Raw genomic sequence first — 20732 nt, 5'->3', positions numbered from 1 at the left:
TTTTTCCTTTTTCAGTTTTCTTTTTCTTCTTTATTTTTCAGCGTCACTATGAAGTACATATCGACGAACCTTTGTTTTTTTAACTTAAATCTGGTAGACATTGATGACCTTATCCAAGTCAAAATCCCCAAGCCAATCATCATCGCTATCATTTTCAGTTTTGATATGTTTTGACTCTCGCTGTCCAGGTGGATTTTCATCTAACTGCGCGGTTTTGCGTTCTTTAGCCGCAAGCCTGTTTTCTTGCTGTTCTTGTGATTCCCCGGCACGCTTTCTTTTCTTACTTTCTCTATCAGCTGCAAGCCTTTTTTCTTGCTGTTCTTGTGATTCCTCGGAACGCTTTCTTTTCTTACTTTCTCTATCAGCAGCAAGTTTTTTGGCATAAACTCTTTGAGCAGCTTCCTCGGCTGTTGCCATCGTAGGTTCTTCAGTCATTTTACATGTCCCGGTCGTCATTTATATTCCCTGTGTCCCGATGTCCCGGTCGTCATTTGTGTCCCGGTGTCCCGGTCTGTAATTTCTATTCGAACAATCCCTGTGTCCCGGTCGTCATTTATATATCCCGCCTGTGCCCCCGGCGTCCCCGTTGTAGTTGTGTCCCTGTGTCCCGGTTGTCATTTATATTCCCTGTGTCCCGGTCGTGATTTGTGTCCGGGTGTCCCAGTCTGTAATTTCTCTTTGAGGTTCCCGGTCGTCACTTATATTCCCTCTGTCTCGGTCGTCATTTGTGTCCCGGTCTGTAATTTCTCTTTGAGTGTTTTTTCTTTTTAGTTTTTTTTTTTAGTTTTTTACCTTTTTTCCTTTTTCAGTTTTCTTTTTCTTCTTTATTTTTCAGCGTCACTATGAAGTACATATCGACGAACCTTTGTTTTTAACTTAAATCTGGTAGACATTGATGACCTTATCCAAGTCAAAATCCCCAAGCCAATCATCATCGCTATCATTTTCAGTTTTGATATGTTTTGACTCTCGCTGTCCAGGTGGATTTTCATCTAACTGCGCGGTTTTGCGTTCTTTAGCCGCAAGCCTGTTTTCTTGCTGTTCTTGTGATTCCCCGGCACGCTTTCTTTTCTTACTTTCTCTATCAGCTGCAAGCTTGTTTTCTTGCTGTTCTTGTGATTCCTCGGAACGCTTTCTTTTCTTACTTTCTCTATCAGCAGCAAGTTTTTTGGCATAAACTCTTTGAGCAGCTTCCTCGGCTGTTGCCATTGTAGGTTCTTCAGTCATTTTACAATTAAACATTTTTCCGTGAACAAATGTCTTAAATATCTTGAATGACGTCACCGTCAAAGCAAAAATGACGACAACTAATTTCATGACGTCAGTCAACACAGAAACATGACGTCACCTGATCCACAGACAGACACACAGACAGACAAATTATTTTTATATATATAGATAGATATATACAGTCATATACATTCCTATCTTCTCTATTTAAATTTCGAGGCAAATCATGTGTCGCACACTTTTCCTTTGCGCGTGCGCAATGACTGGATATACATACCGTGGGATTGTATGAGACATAAAGTTGACTCTGTTGACGACGTCCCTTTGTGACCCTGTGATAGGTACAATTTCTGAAACAAACGTACATGACTGTATATATATACCTAGGCTGTGTTGTCAACTCTGAGATCAGTAAGCCAATTTTAGTAAGTCAATTTTTAGTATTTCAGTAAGTCAGTAAGCACAATTTTACAGCGTTTCTGTGTTACATACCAAATCAGCAAGATTACTTGTCATTGGTGCTTCAGGCGCAGTAACAGCGCTTTTTATAGGGAGCAATACCGTGAAACGGTTTGAACGTGTTCCAAGATCGCTTTCATTCGATACTCGCTGGGAAAGCTCGATAATCCTTGGCCGTTGGGGCCATTTATTTGAGTGGCTACTTCTACCCCATCCTACCCTCAATGGGACGTAGCAAAATGTTGCTATCCTCAATGCTTGCCTACAAAATTGTCCTGGCTGAGTGGTTTGCGCGCTGGTGTGGGAATTCTGTGTCCAAGGGGCATGGGTTCAATCCCAGTTGTGACCAGTTATTTAGTTTGGGACGGGGGTCAATGGCATGACTCTGTAAGCTCAGCGAGAGTCGACCCAGCTCTAAATGGGTACCTGGAGAAATCTGGGGAAGGTAAGCAGGAAGGGTATGCGATAGCACAGAATGGTTGGCCCCCAACCCCCTCTTTGCACTTCCTGGGTGAAGGGCCATGAAACGGAGATCAGTACCGCCGGTTTGGACCTTAAGGGTCTAGTGCCGTCTTACTTACTTTTTACTTAGAAAATTTAGCGAGAATATATATCTTGCAGTAAGTAATGATGATAGTGACTTCTAATCCATGTGGTGACGCTACGTCATTACCCCCTTTTCTTTTCAAATTTCAAGTATGTATTTGAATCCTCCATTAGTGTCAGTACACAGAAACACAGTTACAATCAAGAAACACAGAAAATCAAACGTCGAACAGATAGGCCCCTAACTTACACAGAGTGATGACTAAAAAAATGTTGTTTTTTTCATATTTATTTTATAATAAATTGGAATAAAATAAAATTCAATAAGGAATTGAAATTCCTTTAGAAAGTATATCGTTTTTATTTATAGTTATTATGAATCGATTGCAAGACGAACATCCGTTAAGGGTCTAGTGCCGTCTTACTTACTTTTTACTTAGAAAATTTAGCGATTTAGTGGTTTGCGCGCTGGTGTGGGAATTCTGTGTCCAAGGGGCATGGGTTCAATCCCAGTTGTGACTAGTTATTTAGTTTGGGACGGGGGTCAATGGCATGACTCTGTAAGCTCAGCGAGAGTCGACCCAGCTCTAAATGGGTACCTGGAGAAATCTGGGGAAGGTAAGCAGGAAGGGTATGCGATAGCACAGAATGGTTGGCCCCCAACCCCCTCTTTGCACTTCCTGGGTGAAGGGCCATGAAACGGAGATTAGTACCGCCGGTTTGGACCTTAAGGGTCTAGTGCCGTCTTACTTACTTTTTACTTAGAAAATTTAGCGAGAATATATATCTTGCAGTAAGTAATGATGATAGTGACTTCTAATCCATGTGGTGACGCTACGTCATTACCCCCTTTTCTTTTCAAATTTCAAGTATGTATTTGAATCCTCCATTAGTGTCAGTACACAGAAACACAGTTACAATCAAGAAACACAGAAAATCAAACGTCGAACAGATAGGCCCCTAACTTACACAGAGTGATGACTAAAAAAATGTTGTTTTTTTCATATTTATTTTATAATAAATTGGAATAAAATAAAATTCAATAAGGAATTGAAATTCCTTTAGAAAGTATATCGTTTTTATTTATAGTTATTATGAATCGATTGCAAGACGAACATCATCGTACTTACGCCTGTTACTCCTGTTGCTTCCAACGTTCTGACAGTATTTTTGCAGACATTGTCGACTGTAGTATTTCCATGAACTGTAGTAATGGCAACCAAATCTATGTGACCCTCTTTGTGAGCTTTAATGAGCATGAACAGTGCCATTGCATCATCTAGTCCAACGTCTGTGTCGACAATTACTTTTGGTATCATCTTCTGGAATAAAAGCAGCTAATTATATTGGTCACTACGAACATCTTGTAAATCATCCAACAAGCACATCTTGTTGGGTAAGCATGTCTTGTAAACAGGCACATAAGCAGGTTTTTTTGGGGGGGGCTATCAATTCTAAAAGGTAAAAAAATCAGATGTAAATCATAAAAAAATTAAGGACAACCGTATAATGTTGAGATTTTAATAAAAACCGAGGGCACAGGACATGCCCCCCTCGCTCGATACCCGTTCTCCTTCGTAGTACGTGCTTTCGAGTGCTGAAAACCAAAAATACAACTTTCCTCAGGAACATAGAAAACTATTTTGGGGCGCAAATTTTTGTTATTATCCATATATCTTTTCGTATAGTCAATTGCCTTGGATAAAGAAAAGGATAAAGATCCTCCAGAGTCATTGCTGGTGAATCGAAGTAACGTTTCATATAGCAAATTGTTTTTGATAAGGAAAAGGATAAGGATCCTCCAGAGTCATTGCTGGTGCATAGGGCGTCGAAGTGACGTTTCAGTTGCTGGACAAAACCAATGGCTCTTGGATAACTTCGAAGAAAAGAAAACTTCTTTGCCATGGCACCTCAATAAATAACAACCTCAAAAGACAGACCATATTTCTCCGGATTCCCTTCCACTCGCCCTAACCAACTGCTAAAGGAAGAAAAAAGATGCTAAAGATTTTAGTTTGCTCGACTAGAAATTGTAATTATTTATATTATTGGAACTAGCGGTGCAAAATGTGCGATTACTTCAAAATCGTGAAACAAAGAGCAATTATATATGCTATATACACTACATATTCTATATATATATATATATATATATATATATATATATATATATATATATATATATATATATATATATATTCACAGGTGGGACACAGGGACACAACTACAATGGCGCGTAATAATATGGCGCGTAACGACTTACGCGCGCGGGTGGGGGCTTGGGGAGGCGCGAAGCGCCCCCACCAACTAGGTGTTGGGATGGCGCGAAGCGCCACCCCAACAGGTAGTATATATATGTATATATATATTCTATATATATATATATATATATATATATATATATATATATATATATATATATATATATATATATATACATATATATACTACCTGTTGGGGTGGCGCTTCGCGCCATCCCAACACCTAGTTGGTGGGGGCGCTTCGCGCCCCCCCAAGCCCCCACCCGCTCGCGTAAGTCGTTACGCGCCATTATAGTTGTGTCCCTGTGTCCCACCTGTGAATATAGATATATATATATATATATATATATATATATATATATATATATATATATATATATATATATATATATATATATATATATATGTGTGTTTTTAACTACGTAAAACTTGCGAATATACAACATTCTTCGATGTCCCATTGTCTGTGCATATAAATAGATTGTCAGGTTTACTGACTCTTGAACATGCAACATAAAATTGTCCATGGGAAAAACAATCCGTATTCAGATCTATACCTCATTATTCTAATGATTGCCCTTGAGCTTTGTTGATGGTGATTGCTAATCGAACATTCCCTGTGTTCCCGTCGTCATTTATATATCCACCTGTGCCCCCGGCGTCCCCGTTGTAGTTGTGTCCCTGTGTCCCGGTCTTCATTTATATTCCCAGTATCCCGGTCGTCATTTGTGTCCCAGTGTCCCAGTCTGTAATTTCTCTTTGAGCGTCCCGGTCGTCATTTATATTCCCTGTGTCCCGGTGCCCCGGTCGTCATTTGTGTCCCGGTGTCCCGGTCGTCATTTGTGTCCCGGTGTCCCGGTCGTCATTTGTGTCCCGGTCTATAATTTCGTCAGTCGACAAACATGACGTCAGTCGACAAACAACTTCATGACGACATATAGCTCAATCCTTATAATGACGTCAGTCGACCCACAAACATGACGTCAATCGACAGACACACAAACAAACATATATATATATATATATATATATATATATATATATATATATATATATATATATATATATATATATATATATATATATATATATCAGTCGATATATATATATATATAAAGCAGTCGATATATATATATATATATATCGACTGATTTTAGTCAAAGACTAAAATCAGTCTTTGTTTTGGACTTGGAGCTCCTAAACCATTTCGGGAAAAACTTGAGAGCGAAAGCGAATGGACAATGCGTCCCGTTTTCGCTTATGTGAGGTTTTGGCTAAGGAATTCGCCTTCCACTTGAATTTTCTGAACAGGTTGCTTAGAAAATTCATTAAATTTCAGACAACAAAATTCAGAGAATTTCATATCAGGCTCTGTTTGGACTTCCTAAACTGTTCTCCATTTATACTTTTTCAGAGAAAACTTCTGTGCTAAAACAAAAAATTGTCCCGTTTTCTCTTGTATGGGGTTTTGGCAACGAGTTTCCCTTCCATTTAAAGTCCCTGGATGAGATAACCAGAAAACCCGACAAAATTTCAGAAAAAAAAAAAATTTAGACAGTTGTTCAATTTCTGTTTGGACATTCTAGACCGCTTTCCATTTGTGCTTTTCTCGAGAAAACTTAAGAACAAAAACGGAAAATCTGCCCCGTTTTCTCTTATGCAAGGTTTCGGCTGAGGAATTAGCCTTAGATTTGAATTTTCTGAAATAGTTGCTCAGGAAACTCGTTAAAATTTCAGACTAAAGAAACCCTTATACTATGGTTAGGAGAAACGGGGGTATTTCATATTTTTCAAATTTAAAGAATATAAACAATTTTGTCAAATATTTAGGAATAAATAATGCTTGAGGTCTACCATGTTAAAATTCTAGAGGGGTTGACAGCTACTGCGTTTAATCGATAGCAAAGAATCAAAACCAAACCGTGGATCCTGAACTTCCGTCTGTGGGGTCGACTAAAGGCTGCTGCAAGACTTTGTTGCCCAGGCAACGTAAACCAAGTTTTGTCTTTTGTCGGTTGTTTTTGTTTATTTTTATATTCTCTATACAACAGAAAAACAGCTCTATATGTTTGCAAACCAGTCGTGAGTAGATACGTAGAATTTACAAATTTGAACAGCGATGTATCCTGGGAGTCAATTTAGTAATTTTGTTGTCCCTTTATTATATTTCTTTATTTTCCTTTATTTTATTTTATAGTATTGCTTCAGCTGATTAGTTGCCCTGGAGAGTGTCAACTGTATGTCTTAGATTATCATAACTGATAATTTTTTTGGAAATCCTTCCAAATACAGCAACACTTAACATTTGATGGCTGAGTAGATTGATCTTTTCATGGGTATGAACCCAATACGAACCCCCGGGCGTGATGCCAGCTGCACCGGGGCCGACAAAAGGACTTTTGTAGTCAAGATTTCTAGTTAATCAATAGATTAGAAAGCATCAGTTTCTGAGCATGACTATTTTTGCTTTACAGATGATTCTGAAGGCTATCAAAAAGACCCATGGATTAGTCGTAAAGGTTGTATTCCACTACTAAGTCCATTTTTGTGTCTGCAGCACACTCAGTTTGCAGTACTTTTTCGTCTGCAGCACACTAATTCTGCAACACTTTTATGTCCGCAGCACACGGATTCCAATGCTAAGTCTATTTTCTGTTCGCAGCACACTAAGTCTTCAGTTTTTCGGTATGTAGCACACTAAGTGGGCTGCTTTCTCTGTCTACAGTACACGGATTGCACTACTAAGTCCATTTTCTGTATGCAAGACTTTTCTGTCTGCGTTACATTAGAATCAATTTTTGACTGCCGGCAAATATTTTGTAGTCCAAACTGAGCTGATCATGACTGTTTGAACCAGGGTTGTCACCGCGGTCAGTTTCTGAAGTGTTACAATTGCCCAACTTTGTGTGAACAGCACTCTCGTGTTACAGGTGCCAACCCTGGTTTAAATCCGTTATTGGGCCGGTTTGGACGGTTGAACGTTGTTTTTCTCATCAATGATAAGTTCGTTGGAAGCGATCTTTCTTCTTTCTATATCTTTCCCCTTGCATTTGATCAGTCTAGTAAATTTTGTTGAATATTTCCTTATTGTTCAACAAGTAACTCACTACGTTTATTCTCTTCAAGAGTTAACATAATTCTAATAAGAATCCCCTAAACCCTTTCTAACCACTTCCTGGCTCAGTGAATTTTCATCATTAGGAGTCTAAATTTAAGTTTCATCCTACAGAGGCTAAGTGTAGATGGATCAAAAATGTTGATTGGGAAAACCCGCTAAAAGTCATAGAAACTAGTTTTTTTTAACTGAAAGTAAGGAGTGACATTAAAACTTAAAACGAACAGAATTTACTTCGTATATGAAAGGGGCTGTTCCCTCCTCAACGCCCCGCTCTTTACGCTAAAGTTTTTTACTGTTTTAAAAAGTAGAGTTGAGGGAAAGAGTCAAACATATGATTCAACTTATGTGAGTCAAACTTATGGTATAATTTCATGATTCTCAAACAGCCATAAAAAAATTTTTTTGGAAATCGTCGTGTATAAGCTGACCCGTTACTTGTTTTAAGCTGACCCATTACTTGTTTTAAGCCGACCCGTTGACCCTTCACATCTACAACCTGTCACTTGTTTCCTCGGTTTTTGTTTCGTCACAGTTGATTCAGTTTACGGGTCCGTAGGTTACAACAAGAGAGACGCATTGGGAGAATAGATGGGAAATAAATAATTTGTGCTAAATATTTGCACATTTGGAGACGGGGGGTAAAGTATAGAGGGGCTGCAGGCAAAATATGTTAGCTACAATTATTCTGCATATCGTGAAGTATGAATTGTTTTCTTAACATGTTTCCTTCTCTACATGTCCTTCTCTGTGCATCAGTGCTGTCACTTACTTGAAGTACTTCTACTTGAAGTGCTACTTAAGTAAAATTTTCCATTACTTATACTTGTACTTAGGTAAAAACTCTAGGGTGTACTTATCACTTGATACTTAAGTAAGATTACGAAATACTTATTACTTAAGATTACTTAAGAATTTTTTGTGCGTGTGCCTTAACAATGTACAAGAAAACATCGCCTTTGGATTTAGAGTAAATTCAGATATAGCTCCATGTCCTATTTTTGGATGTGAAATAAGGTGTTTGTTTATGACGAAAAAAAATTATAGTATGATTATCACTTGGTTTAATTTTGTTCAAAAGTTATTTAATAAAAGATTGAAATTATTTCACAGTTCACTGGTCAACAGTGAGCTAACATCCCTTGCTTTGTGCTAAATTGTGCATATTGTGCTTTGTGCATATTTTAGTCCATTTGGGCTTATGTTTCTGACATTAGTGCATAAGTTTTGCCATACTGTCAACTTAACCAGATTTCTACCATTTCATCATCTTCAGGACCATATTGTTGGTAAAACTACTGAAGCTATGAATCTTAACCCATTAAATGTTGTCTGGAATAAACAAGTCTGGGGAATTCTAGCTGGATCCAATGCAGTGGTATTTTGTCAAATTTATTCTGGCAAATACAGGTATTCAGACGAATCTGACTTCAGATAAGTCCCTCCATTCATAAGTTATAGGACCTAATAAATTAAAGGAAAACTCAACTTTCTTAAAACTTTAAACCCCCTCCCCTTCACCCTATTTGAGAAAAGGTTTGTGATACCAGAAATTGAAATGAGCCCTGATCAGAGCATCTTTGGTCTAGCTTTCATTCGAATCCGTTGCTCTATTTGCAAGTAATACTAAATTAAACAGAAAACTTTTCAGCAATTAAAACCCGCTCCCCCTTTGTTGTATTTGAGCTAGGGTCTTCATTCTAAAACCTGATACTTGTCATGGTCTTTGGCCTCTTTTGTTCAGTTTTCATTCAGATGCATCACTCCAGTCGCCAATTACTCGGAATTAAACGAAAAACTTTCCTCTAGCAGTTAAAGCCCCCTCCCTCTTGTTCTATTTGAACTAGGGTATTCATGTTTCAGCTCGATGTATCCCATTATCCTTGGCACCTATAGTTCAATTTTCATCCAAATCCGGCCGTCAGTTCTGCCGCGATGCTCGATTGCCCAGACGAACGGACAGACAGACACACGGACGGACAGATTTTGTGACGTCTTAGGTAGCCATGTTGGCTCATTGGATCCCTAAAAAGGAAAGAATAACATATCATCAACCAGGCATCGTCACCTATTTGGATGGTGGAAAAAATCCTTCAAGATAGGTTTTCGAGATCCGTCTGTCCGTCCGCCCGTCTGTGCAATCGAGTATAGTGGGAGAATCGCCGGTCGGATTTGGATTAAAATTGAACTATCTAGATTAAAATGGAACTTAATTAGGGTGATGGGGAGGGGGCTTTAAGTGTAAAAAAAATTGAGTTTTTCTTTTAATTCAGTGTAACTTGCGAATGGAAAGATGAATTTCGATGAAAATTGAATAAAGATGCCTAAGAGTATAATACGCATTGAGTTGTGGGACGGAGACCTTAGCTCAATTAGGGATAATCCATGACAGAGGGTATCATATCCCAGCCATTGAGGGTCATGCTGGCGACAATTGCTGCGAATCATCTGAAGAAAAGCCATTGGGAATTTCCCTTCAAGTTTAAATGATCGATTCTAGTGATTTTAGTAGGAAAACGCTTTAAGTATGATAATGCACGACAGAGGGTGCCATATGCCAGCTGTTGAGTGCCGCACCGGCGTCAATTGCTAGGTTTCATCACAAGGAACGTTATTTGGAATTTTTCTTTAAGGTTACATGATCGATTCTAGTGTAAGCGTTCTTTTTATGGCACTTGGTATTAACCAAGTGACATATAGCAATCGCAAATTCTGTCGGTCTGTCTGTCGGTCCCGGTTTTGCTACTTTAGGCACTTCCAGGTAAGCTAGGACGATGAAATTTGGCAGACATATCATGGACCGGACCAGATTAAATTAAAAATAGTCGTTTTCCCGATTTGACCATCTGGGGGGGGGGTTAATTCGGAAAAATAGAAAAAATGAAGTATTTTTAACTTACGAACGGTTGATCAGATCTTAATGAAATTTGATGTTTGGAAGGATATCGTGTCTCAGAGCTGTTATTTTAAATCCCGACCGGATTTGGTGACATTGGGGGGGGGGGTTGGGACGGGGAAACCTAAAATCTTGGAAAACGCTTAGTGGAGGGATCGGGATGAAACTCGGTGGGAAAAATAAGCACAAGTCCTAGATACATGATTGACATAACTGGAACGGATCCGCTCTCTTTGGGGTAGTTGGGGGGTGGGGGTTAATTCTGAAAAAAATAGAAAAAATGAGGTATTTTTAACTTACGAACGGGTGATCCGATCTCAATGAAATTTGATAATTTAGAAGGATATCATGTCTCAAAGCTCTTAATTTAAATCCCGACCGGATCTGGTGACATTGGGGGGAGTTTGGGGTGGGGGAACCTAAAATCATGGAAAACGTTTAGATTGGAGGAATCGGGATGAAACTTGGTGGGAAAAATAAGCAGAAGTCTTAGATACGCGATTTACGTAATTGGAACGGATCCGCTCTATTGGGGGGGGGAGTTAATTCTGAAAAGTTAGAAAAAATGACATATTTTTAACTTACGAAGGAGTGATTGGATCTTCATGAAACTTCATATTTAGAAGAACCTTGTAACTCAGATCTCTTATTTTAAATCTCAACCGGATCCAGCGCTATTGGGGGGGGGACCGGAAATCTTAGAAAATATTTAAAGCGGAGAGATCAGGATGAAACTGGATGGGGAGAATAAAAACCTGTCTAAGAAACGTGGCAGATATAACCGGACCGTATCTGCTCTCTTTGGTGGAGTTGGGGGGGGGGTAATCTGGAAAAATGTTGTATTTGTAACTTACGAAAGGGTGACCAGATCTGAATGAAATTTGATATTTAGAAGGATCGTGTGCTTTAAAGCTCAAAGTTTAACTTCCGACCAGATCCTGTGACATTGGGGGGAGTTGGAGGGGAAAACCGGAATTCCTGGAAAACGTGAAAATTGGGGTATTTTTATCTTACGAATAGGTGATCGGATCTTAATGAAATTTGATATTTAGAAGGAATTCATGTCTCAGAGCTCTTATTTCAAATCCAGACCAGTTCTTTTGACATTGGGGGGAGTTGAAGGGGTACATCTTAGAAAACACTTGGAGTGGAGGAATCGGGATGAAGCTTGGTGGATAGAATAAGCAAATGTCCTCGATACGTGATTGACGTAACCGTACTGGATTCGCTCTCTTTGGGGGAGTTGGGGGGAGGGGTTCAATGATTTGGCGAGTTTGGTGCTTCTAGGCGTGCTATGACGATGAAAATTGGTAGGCGTGTCAGGGAGTTGCACAAATTGACTTGATAAAGTTGTTTTCCCAGGTTCGACCAGTTGGGGGGCTAAAGGGAGAGGAAAAATTAGAAAAATGAGGTACTTTTAACTTACGAGTGTGTGATTGGATTTTAATGAATTTTGATATTTAGAAGGACATCGTGACTCAGAGCTCTTATTTTAAATCCTAACCGGCATTAAGCCTCTGATTTTCCTTTTAAATCAATCTATTGATTCTTAGAATATTGTTAGAGCTCATACCATATGAGCTCTTGGCTCTTAGCTCTTCTTGCCTCGTCGCAAGTGTCATATGAGCTCTTAGCTCTTGTTTTTTAAGAAAAATGTCTGAAAATGCATTAGGTGTGATAATGCACGCCAGAGGGTGCCATGTGTCAGCCATTGAGTGCCATGCTGACATCAATTGCTAGGAGTCATCAGAAGAAACGCTATTGGGAATTCAAAGTTTAAACAATTGATTTTAGTGTAAACGGTTGTTTTTGTAGGAAAATGTCTGAAAATGCTTTAGGTGAGGTAATACACGCCAGAGGGTGCCATTTGCGAGTCTTAGTTTGCCACAGGTCGGGAATTGAGAGAGGATATTACCAACAAAGAATGAATAAAATATGGAATTAAGTTTCATGTCTTTTGTCCCCTTGAATTTACCTTTAATGGTCCACCCCATCCTCTCGAGGGATCTAGATTCATAGATTAAAAGTTTTGGCTTTCATGCAGTGATGTATTTTTTATGTTGATGATATACTTATGGTGAATTTCTCAGTATTTGTGTTGCCAATCCCCAATTGGATGAAAAACATGTATGTACAATAAAGTGTCTGTGTCTTACAAAGCCATTTGAGAATCAAGACAGAGCAATGTCTTGCTCCTGTTAGAAAATTGATACAATTTAGCAAGCAGGTGCGTCTAATAGATAAAAAATCAATATACATATATATAAGCTATGTAAAAATACATAGAATAAGTACTTGAAGTAGCACTTGAAGTACTACTCAAGTAAAAATTTGGAGTACTTGTTGCAGCACTGCATACATCAATTGTGGTGTTCAGTTAGGATTAGATCTAACAGAGTCCAGAGGGCAAAAAATGTCTATATTTTGATATCCTTAGCACGTTAAATCGTCTCAAGACACCCAACGAAAGCTGGATAGTAACTAAATTGGTATAATTCTGTTGTGCCCACGGTCTTTTAAGGGCTGTCCCGTTGTCTCGACCTTAACTGCGAAATCCCTTTCTCAGAAGCTAACGAGGGGTAAGCTAGGATAGTTACAATTAGGCGAAGGTTCTACTTAATCTTGAACGAGAAAAATCTAGGCTATCTCTGGATTGTATATAAATTTATTTGCTTAAGGAATACAAAAAGAATTATGAATATTAAGAATCTGAGGTTCGACTAATTATGAAGAATTAGAATAGAATAAGAATAACATAAGAATAAGAAGAATAGAATAGCTAAGAATTATGGAGGTTCGACTAATGATTCAAAGTCAGACAAACATCAATAATTAACACTTACGATCAAAGCAATTAGGTCCGTCTCAAGCTAACGTGTAATAGTGAAACTCACTAAGAGCAAAGCCTCAAGGCGTCGTTTATCTATTGAAGGGACCTTTTATAGGATTTTTTTTTTGACAACCAAAATCTGGGCTTTTGCGTCAATATCTTATTCCACGAGTCTTCCTGTATTTTTCTTATCTGGGCTTTACCGTCTATAACTTAACCCGCAAGTTTTCCTGTTTTGTTTTAGTCTGATGTAAATTTTCTGATTCTTTAGATTTGAAAATCAGTATTCTTAAATTATTTTAGTTTTTATTTGACTATTCAATATAGTTTATCCTATTTATTATGAAATCACTATATGGCTGGTAATTAAAGGCTCTCAGCAAAATGAATGGTTATTATAGACTTTTAATAAACTAACGGCTATGAACAACTGTATAGTTATAATTTGAAATACTGTTAATTTAAAGTACTGTGTACTTAAGAATACACTCTTATTAATGCGTAGGAGGGAATTTTTCCGTGGAGGGGGAGTTTTTTGCTTCTTAAATTTAGTTTTTATTTGACTGTTAATTAGGTGATCTCATTTATTTCCAAGTAACTCCATTACTGGTAATTAAAAGCTCTACTGCGGCATCCTGGCGTATTTGTCCTTAAGCATTTATGCAGTCCCAGTAAAATGAATGGTTATTATAGACTGTTTATACACTAAGATTAATGCCCAAGTAACAGCCATATCATGGTCACATCTGTCGATAAGAAAGCCAATTTTTTATAAATTACATTCTATTTTTCTTGGTTTTAGCACCATACTCGTATATATTAAACATTAATACAATATGTATAAAACCAAAAATTCCAAAAGAAAACAAAATTTAAACTTACGATCCAACTTCTTTCGATGTTCAATTTTAAAAATAACGTGAAACTATATGTTCACGTCTGGTGAATTTTATCCGTAATTGTATCCGTCTGGTTTTTATGCGTTGTATTACAAGAGACGAAAATTAACGAACAAGAGGGTAGTGAAAAAATCATGGCAAGTAACATAATGTTTGAATTACTAAGGGTGGCAATGTGATTGGGTGATTTTCGGGGAAATTTTGAGGAATCACATTTTTTTTCAGGTAGACATTGAGATTTTTGGGGAAATCCCTGAAATTTCAGGGATTGTGGAAGCCCTGCCTTTAACAGTTAAAATAGATTAAAATGATTTTTCTGTGGGAAGAAAGGATAGGGACCCTAGCAAACACAAAAATATTCATAGTAACTTCTTCGAATTTTGACAAATCTCAAGGGATTTTCAAGGGAATTTTCGCCTATCTCATAGGCACAGACATCGTGTCTCGACTGGCTGGGGAATTACCTTATGAAGTTGATCAGATACTGATCATGGTTTTTCCTAATAATAGTCTAAACCCAGAAATTAAATGAGCGCACTTAACAAAAAGGCAATGTCCATTATGTTGCGTTTAGCTGTTTTAAAGTTCATGATGAACCTAAAAACAACTTTACAGCAGTTTGTGTCATAATAATTATAAAGGGGTGCACTTCAGAGTTTGATCCTTTATTTTTATCATATTAAATTTAAAGAAATGAACCGTACATTTTAACAATTGTAAATTTCCTTTTTCTTTTGAGAGGAGGTATTCTGACTTAATCATAATTGCAGCCTCGTAACAAGCGAAGCACGGCCAATAGTAGCCGAAATTTAAAACATTGGTTTCAACAGAAGATGTCTAGTAACAGGTATTTCCCGCGTACTTTTTGTTTTCAAAATAGCAATTTTCTGCCAGATTTAGCCAAACAGCAACTTAGTAATTACGAAACAAAATTTTTTAGAATTTTCAAAAGGCCCTGAAACCCGTCAAAATCAAGTCGAAGTGAAATAAAAAGTCTGTCCATGTCTAGCCCATGTTCACAGCTTCAAACCTTGAACAACTAGGAAAATCAAATTTGTTTATGAGTAGCACAGATGTGTCTTCTTGTTACTTCATTTCTTAAACTATAACTAAATTACAGCTATAAAACTATATTAACTATAGATACTATATCGAAAAAAATTAAAAATATAGAGCAAGCTGACTAACTAAACCAAATTGTAACTTTCAAAAATATATATATAAACAAGGGCATATCGAGGAATTTTGTCCGTGGGGTGGGGGGCTTCGAAAATACATCAGAAATTTATGTATATGCATTTTCGTTACGTTGGACAAAGAAAATCAGGGGAAGGGGGGTTTACACCTGGTAACTCCCCCCTGGATACGGCCCTGTGTACAAACTACATCAAACTATAACTATAAACTTATTTTTTCGCTATGAAGTTTACCAAGGTGGGACAAGCTAGCTAGAATCATCTTACCGTCTTCTCTATCGCCTTTTCTACCCCAATCAACCCAGATAAACCAATCTTGGGTGTTTGATCGCGTCGTCGAAAACTCTTATAACTATGTCTTTGGGGATGACTTACTCCCCCACTGTCCCCGTGGGAGGGGCTACAAGTTACAAACTTTGACCAGTGCTTTCATATAGTAATGGTTATTGGGAAGTGTACAGACGTTTTCAGGGGGATTTTTTGGTTGGGGGAGTGTTTGAGAAGAGGGGTATATGTTGGGGGAACTTTCCATCGAGGGATTTGTCATGGGGGAAGAGAATTTTCATGAAGGGAGCGCAGGATTTTCTAGCATTATTTAAAAAAAAAAAAAAACAATGAAAAAATGGATATGAAAAAGTTTTTCAACTGGAAGTAAGGAGCAGCATTAAAATTTAAACGAACAGAAATTATTACGCATATGACGGGCTAACCTCCTCCTAATACCTTGCTCTTTACGCTAAAGTATTTTTAGTAATTTCAACTATTTATTCGACGGCTTTTGTGATTCAGGGGTCGTTGTTAATGAATTGGGACAAAATCTAAGCTTTAGTGTAAAGAGCGAGGTACGGACGAGGGGGCAAACCCCCCTCATATAAGTAATAAAACATGAGAACACAGAAGTTCGTTACGTAAGCTAATTTATAAGTTATAATATACGTATATCTTTTACTAATAAAAACATTCGTAAGAAATTAAAAGTTCTAGTTGCCTTTTTAAGTAACCAAAAAATCGGAGGGCAACTAGGCTTCCTCCCTCGCTGCTTTTTTCTCAAAATCAGTCAATCCAAATTGTGAGAAAGCCATTTAGCCAAAAAAAAATATACAAATTTCGTGTTAATTATTTTTCTGCAGAGAGCCAAAATCAAAACATGCATTCATTCAAAAACGTTCAGAAATTAAATAAAAAAAAAACAAGTTTTTTTAACTGAAAGTAAGGAGCGACATTAAAACTTAAAACAAACAAAAATTACTTCGTATATGAAAGGGGCTGCTTCCTCATCAACGCCCCGCTCTTTACGCTAAAGTTTTTTACTGTTTTAAAAAGTAGAGTTGAGAGAAAGAATCAAACTTTAGCGTAAAGAGCGGGGCTTTGATGAGGAAGCAGTCCCTTTTATATACGAAGTAATTTCTATTCGTTTTAAGTTTTAATGTCTCTCCTTACTTTCAGCTTAAAAAACTTGTTTTGTTTTTTTATTTAATTTACTTAATGGGTTTTATTTCGTTAGCCAAGTTCAATTTTCACAAGCCCAAGTCACAGAAACTAACCCATCCTGGAAACACTGGTGCCGTCAGAGCGAGATTTAAGCGTAAATAATGTGATACTGAAGGGAGGAGACCCCTAGACCCATTATTTGCGGTGAAAACAGTCCGGAGTCATTCGAAAAAACTTCAGAAACGAGAGAACAAATAAGAAATAACTAACCTCTGACTCCAATATGCAATCCTCTTAATCCTTACTCTGCATATGTTTTTATCGACTGAAGTATACCGGAAGCATATCACATTCTCATCTTATCATCTATTTGATAAATATCAATGTTGCATTGAATAAAGATAGGTGGAGGTCCATGTCAAAATTTCTCTTTTTTATCACAATTCTTTTTGGATTTTTCTACATTCTTCTTACGCGATTCAGCAGAACTATGACAAATCTAAAAGTTATGTACTAGATCACTTTCTATGCACAGAACAAAAATAAAACGAGACTTTGGCTTGTTGCCACAAGAGGCTGGGCCGAGGGGTTGTAAACTCTAGGTCGTGTGGTGCACAACCTAGAGCACCACATGTTGCGCATTTCTGCCATCCTGCGTCACAGTATGGCACAGTAATTCACTGCAAAGTGGACTTTCCTTGGTTTTGAGCCAGGATTGCCACCCGGTGAAAAAAAATAGATTTAGTGTTTTTTGGTTGATTTAATGATTTTATTCAATAATCTAGTGATTTATGTGCTGATTTAGTGATTTTTCAGTAAAATAAAAAATCACTATACATAGCGATATCACTCGGGGTGGCAACACTTAACCGTCGGGTTATGAATATTGCTAGATTTGCAATTTTTTGCACTTCCGACGGGCAAGAGAGTAACCTATTGAAACTAGCCCTGCCATCTCCGACGGAATATGCTTTAGGGGTGTACGTCAGAATAAAAAAAAGAATATGATTAAAAGTAAAATAAATTTATTTTAACTTAACTTACAAGCCTGGACTATTATCCACTTGTGCTGTTTAATAGCAAATTTGAAATTCGGTGCTGGTCAGTGGGAAAAACTTGTTTTATAATGAGAGTCACAAATTCGTACCTGTGACGCAACGGGTTTTAACAACGAGACTTCTATTCCTGTTTAATCCGATCTAAGGGATTTAGTATTTTTGTAAAATCATACTTTGCATCCTCTGTTTGATTTACAACACTAATCAAACAGTTTCTGGTAACAAACTGTAAATGAGGAGAGGTGCAGATTAATAGTAACCGAAACTCTATAAAGCGGGTTATTAAAGTTTAGGCTATTATGCTGATTCCAAATATATAGGATTTGTTAAGTTTAGTTTTACCCATCAAAGGCAGCAAGCCTGAAAAAAATTGTCTGATTTTCATAAGGGGGAGAGACTTCCTAAAACTCAAGGAATCTTCATGGAAATTTCACCATCAGATTCAGCGTATCAGAGAACCCTACTGTAGAATTTTCAAGCTCCCGTCTTACAGAATGTGGAATTTTGGCTTTTTTGCCAAAAAGAAAGACGACGGTTTATTTGGCTTTTTTCTCGGGGTGGTCGCATGGAATCAGTGGTCCTAGAATGACTGGAAATAAACTAATTCAAACGGAAATTAAAAGTTATAGTGCCCTTTTCAAGTGACCAACAAGTTTGGAGGGCCTCTAGCCCCCCTCTCACTCGCCTTTTTCTCCAGAATTTTTCATCAAAATTTTCAGATAGCGATATTGTTCGGCATAGTTGAAAGGCCCAATATCTATGTCTTTGGACCCCTTACAGCCCCCAGGAAAAGGTATTTAAGCTATGAAGTTTGCCCATTATTCAAGTTGGCTATAGTATTTTTTATAAGGAAGTATTTACACCTTTTTTGGTTGGAGGATGGAAGGGTGAACTTTCTGCTGGAGGGATTTTCCATGGGGAGAAATTTCCGTGGGGAAGGAAGTTTCCGGGAGGTGAACTTTTCAGAAAAAATTTTTCACTGAGGGAATTTGCCAGAATTCCTATTCGAGTTTCTTTTTACTTGTCTTGCTTTCTCTTTTCCGACTTAATTTTATGGGGAGATGTTAATGATAATTGTCCAAGGTAAATTTTCACCGGGATTGAATTGTCTAGAGGGTCTTTCCGTGGAGGGGGAGCCAGATTTCTCCGGATTATTTAGAAACTCATCAGAAATAAAATAAAAAACAAGTTTTTCTTTAAACTGAAAGTAAGGGGGCTACATTAAAACTTAAAACGAACAGAATTATTACGAATATGAGAGGGTTTGCCACCTTTTCAGTACCTCGCTCTTTAAAGTAACGTTTGATTTTTTGTCCCGCCTCATTAAAAACGTCTCCTGAAACACAGGGGTCGTTTATTTAGAACAATAAGAATCTTTTTTAAAATTACTATTTTAAAATTACTATTTTAAATTAAAATTTCTTTTTTTTAAAAAGCTTTAGCAGGAAGAGTGAGGTATCAAAAAGGGAGCCTATTTTTAATCAAACTCCCTTGTTACTTTTCTGTTCTTCCAGCTACTACTTAACGTCAGCTAGATCGAAAAAAGTTACTTTTTCGTAAATTGTAGTTACTTTTTGTTGAGCCTGAAATGTAGCCATAATCTGTCTCAAACATGGATTTGGTACTGGTTGAATATTTTGAAAATATAACAGTTTAAAATAGGGATGAAACCTTTCAATCGACAGTGAAACAAATATAAAAATTTTAACTGAATATTTCGGACACATACTGTGTCCATCATCAGCCTTAAAACTAATGCTTCTGCTGTTGCATTGAAAAAATAAGAGCAATAAACTATATGTAATTAGTTTATTGGGTATAAATTTTGTTGTTTTTATTGATGTCTTTTAGTTTTACTGCTGATGATGGACACTGTATATGTGTCCGAAATATTCAGTTAAAAAATTTATATTTGTTTCACTGTAGATTAAAAGGTTTCATCCCTATTTTGAACTGTTATATTTTTTTCATAAAAAGGCAGTGTGGTCTTCGAAGTTATCTGCGTTGAATATATGTATATATATACATATATATTTTTTTTTTTTAGATTGATGACTGTCGACGGACGCATGATTACGATGATTTTATTTGCACCTTTTTGTCAATGCTGGCTGAGCAAGGGACACTTGCTGAAATGGTTGAACAGCAAGTAATCGAAAAGGACAGGAAAAAAACCAAGTTGAAAAAGTAAGTCTAACTGATAAGAGAAGCAAGGCCCAGGGTGTCATTTGGGATTGGGCATAGAGGAAAATTGCCCCACCCAGATATTTGCATTATGTATGTCTAACTCTAGGTTGATACTGGAGTAATGTCACGTTAGTTCAGTTGGCCTATCCCAAAATAGCATGCTTGCACTAAAGGCATAATCAGGATTTTGGTTGGGGAGGGGTTTTTTTCGGATAGGGTTTCCAAAAAACTTTAAAAATCATCAAAATTTGTTTATATAAATTTTGCCTGGAAACGGCATTGATTTGCACTTTTTTTTAGCTAAGGGTGGCTTCTGGTATAACTTATCCTGCTAAATTGATTGATATATTAATACTAGCTGTTGGGGGGGGGGGCGCTTCGCGCCCCCCCAAGCCCCCCAGCGCACGTAAGTGGTAACGCGCCATTGTAGTTGTGTCCCTGTGTCCCACCTGTGGATATAGATAGATAGATATATATATATATATATATGTTTTTAACTACGTAAAACTTGCGAATATACAACATTCTTCGCTGTCCCATTGTCTGTGCATATAAATAGATTGTTAGGTTTACTGACTCTTGAACATGCAACATATAATTGTCCACGGGAAAAACAATCCGAAT

General features: G+C 37.4%; 2 protein-coding genes across 6 annotated transcripts in view; one reads left to right on the top strand and one right to left on the bottom strand.

Moving 5' to 3' along the window:
• LOC136037742 (inosine-uridine preferring nucleoside hydrolase-like) overlaps positions 1–17926 on the bottom strand; it is a 29819-nt gene extending 11893 nt beyond the window's left edge. The window contains exons 1-2 of one of the 5 annotated variants that reach the window (XM_065720524.1): positions 17908–17926; positions 3366–3557 (exon numbers count right to left, since the gene is read on the bottom strand). In XM_065720524.1, the coding sequence (XP_065576596.1) occupies positions 3366–3554 (189 nt within the window). In that variant the 5' untranslated portion in view covers positions 3555–3557; positions 17908–17926. Of the gene's footprint in view, positions 1–3365; positions 3558–13350; positions 13502–15699; positions 15784–17133; positions 17362–17907 lie in introns of those variants that run through there. The other 4 variants (XM_065720522.1, XM_065720525.1, XM_065720523.1 and 1 more) reach the window with 4 other exon arrangements.
• Positions 1–20732, top strand: part of LOC136037741 (ubiquitin carboxyl-terminal hydrolase calypso-like) — a 94475-nt gene that overhangs the window by 68432 nt on the left and 5311 nt on the right. The window contains exon 8 of the mRNA XM_065720520.1: positions 19969–20108. Coding sequence (XP_065576592.1) covers positions 19969–20108 — 140 coding nt within the window. The remainder of the gene's footprint in view (positions 1–19968; positions 20109–20732) is intronic.

Source organism: Artemia franciscana, chromosome 17 (genome assembly GCF_032884065.1).
Source record: "Artemia franciscana chromosome 17, ASM3288406v1, whole genome shotgun sequence".
Lineage (NCBI taxonomy): Eukaryota > Metazoa > Arthropoda > Branchiopoda > Anostraca > Artemiidae > Artemia > Artemia franciscana.
The sequence above is the reverse complement of the archived record's forward strand: the minus strand, read 5'-3'. Positions and strand labels throughout refer to the sequence as shown.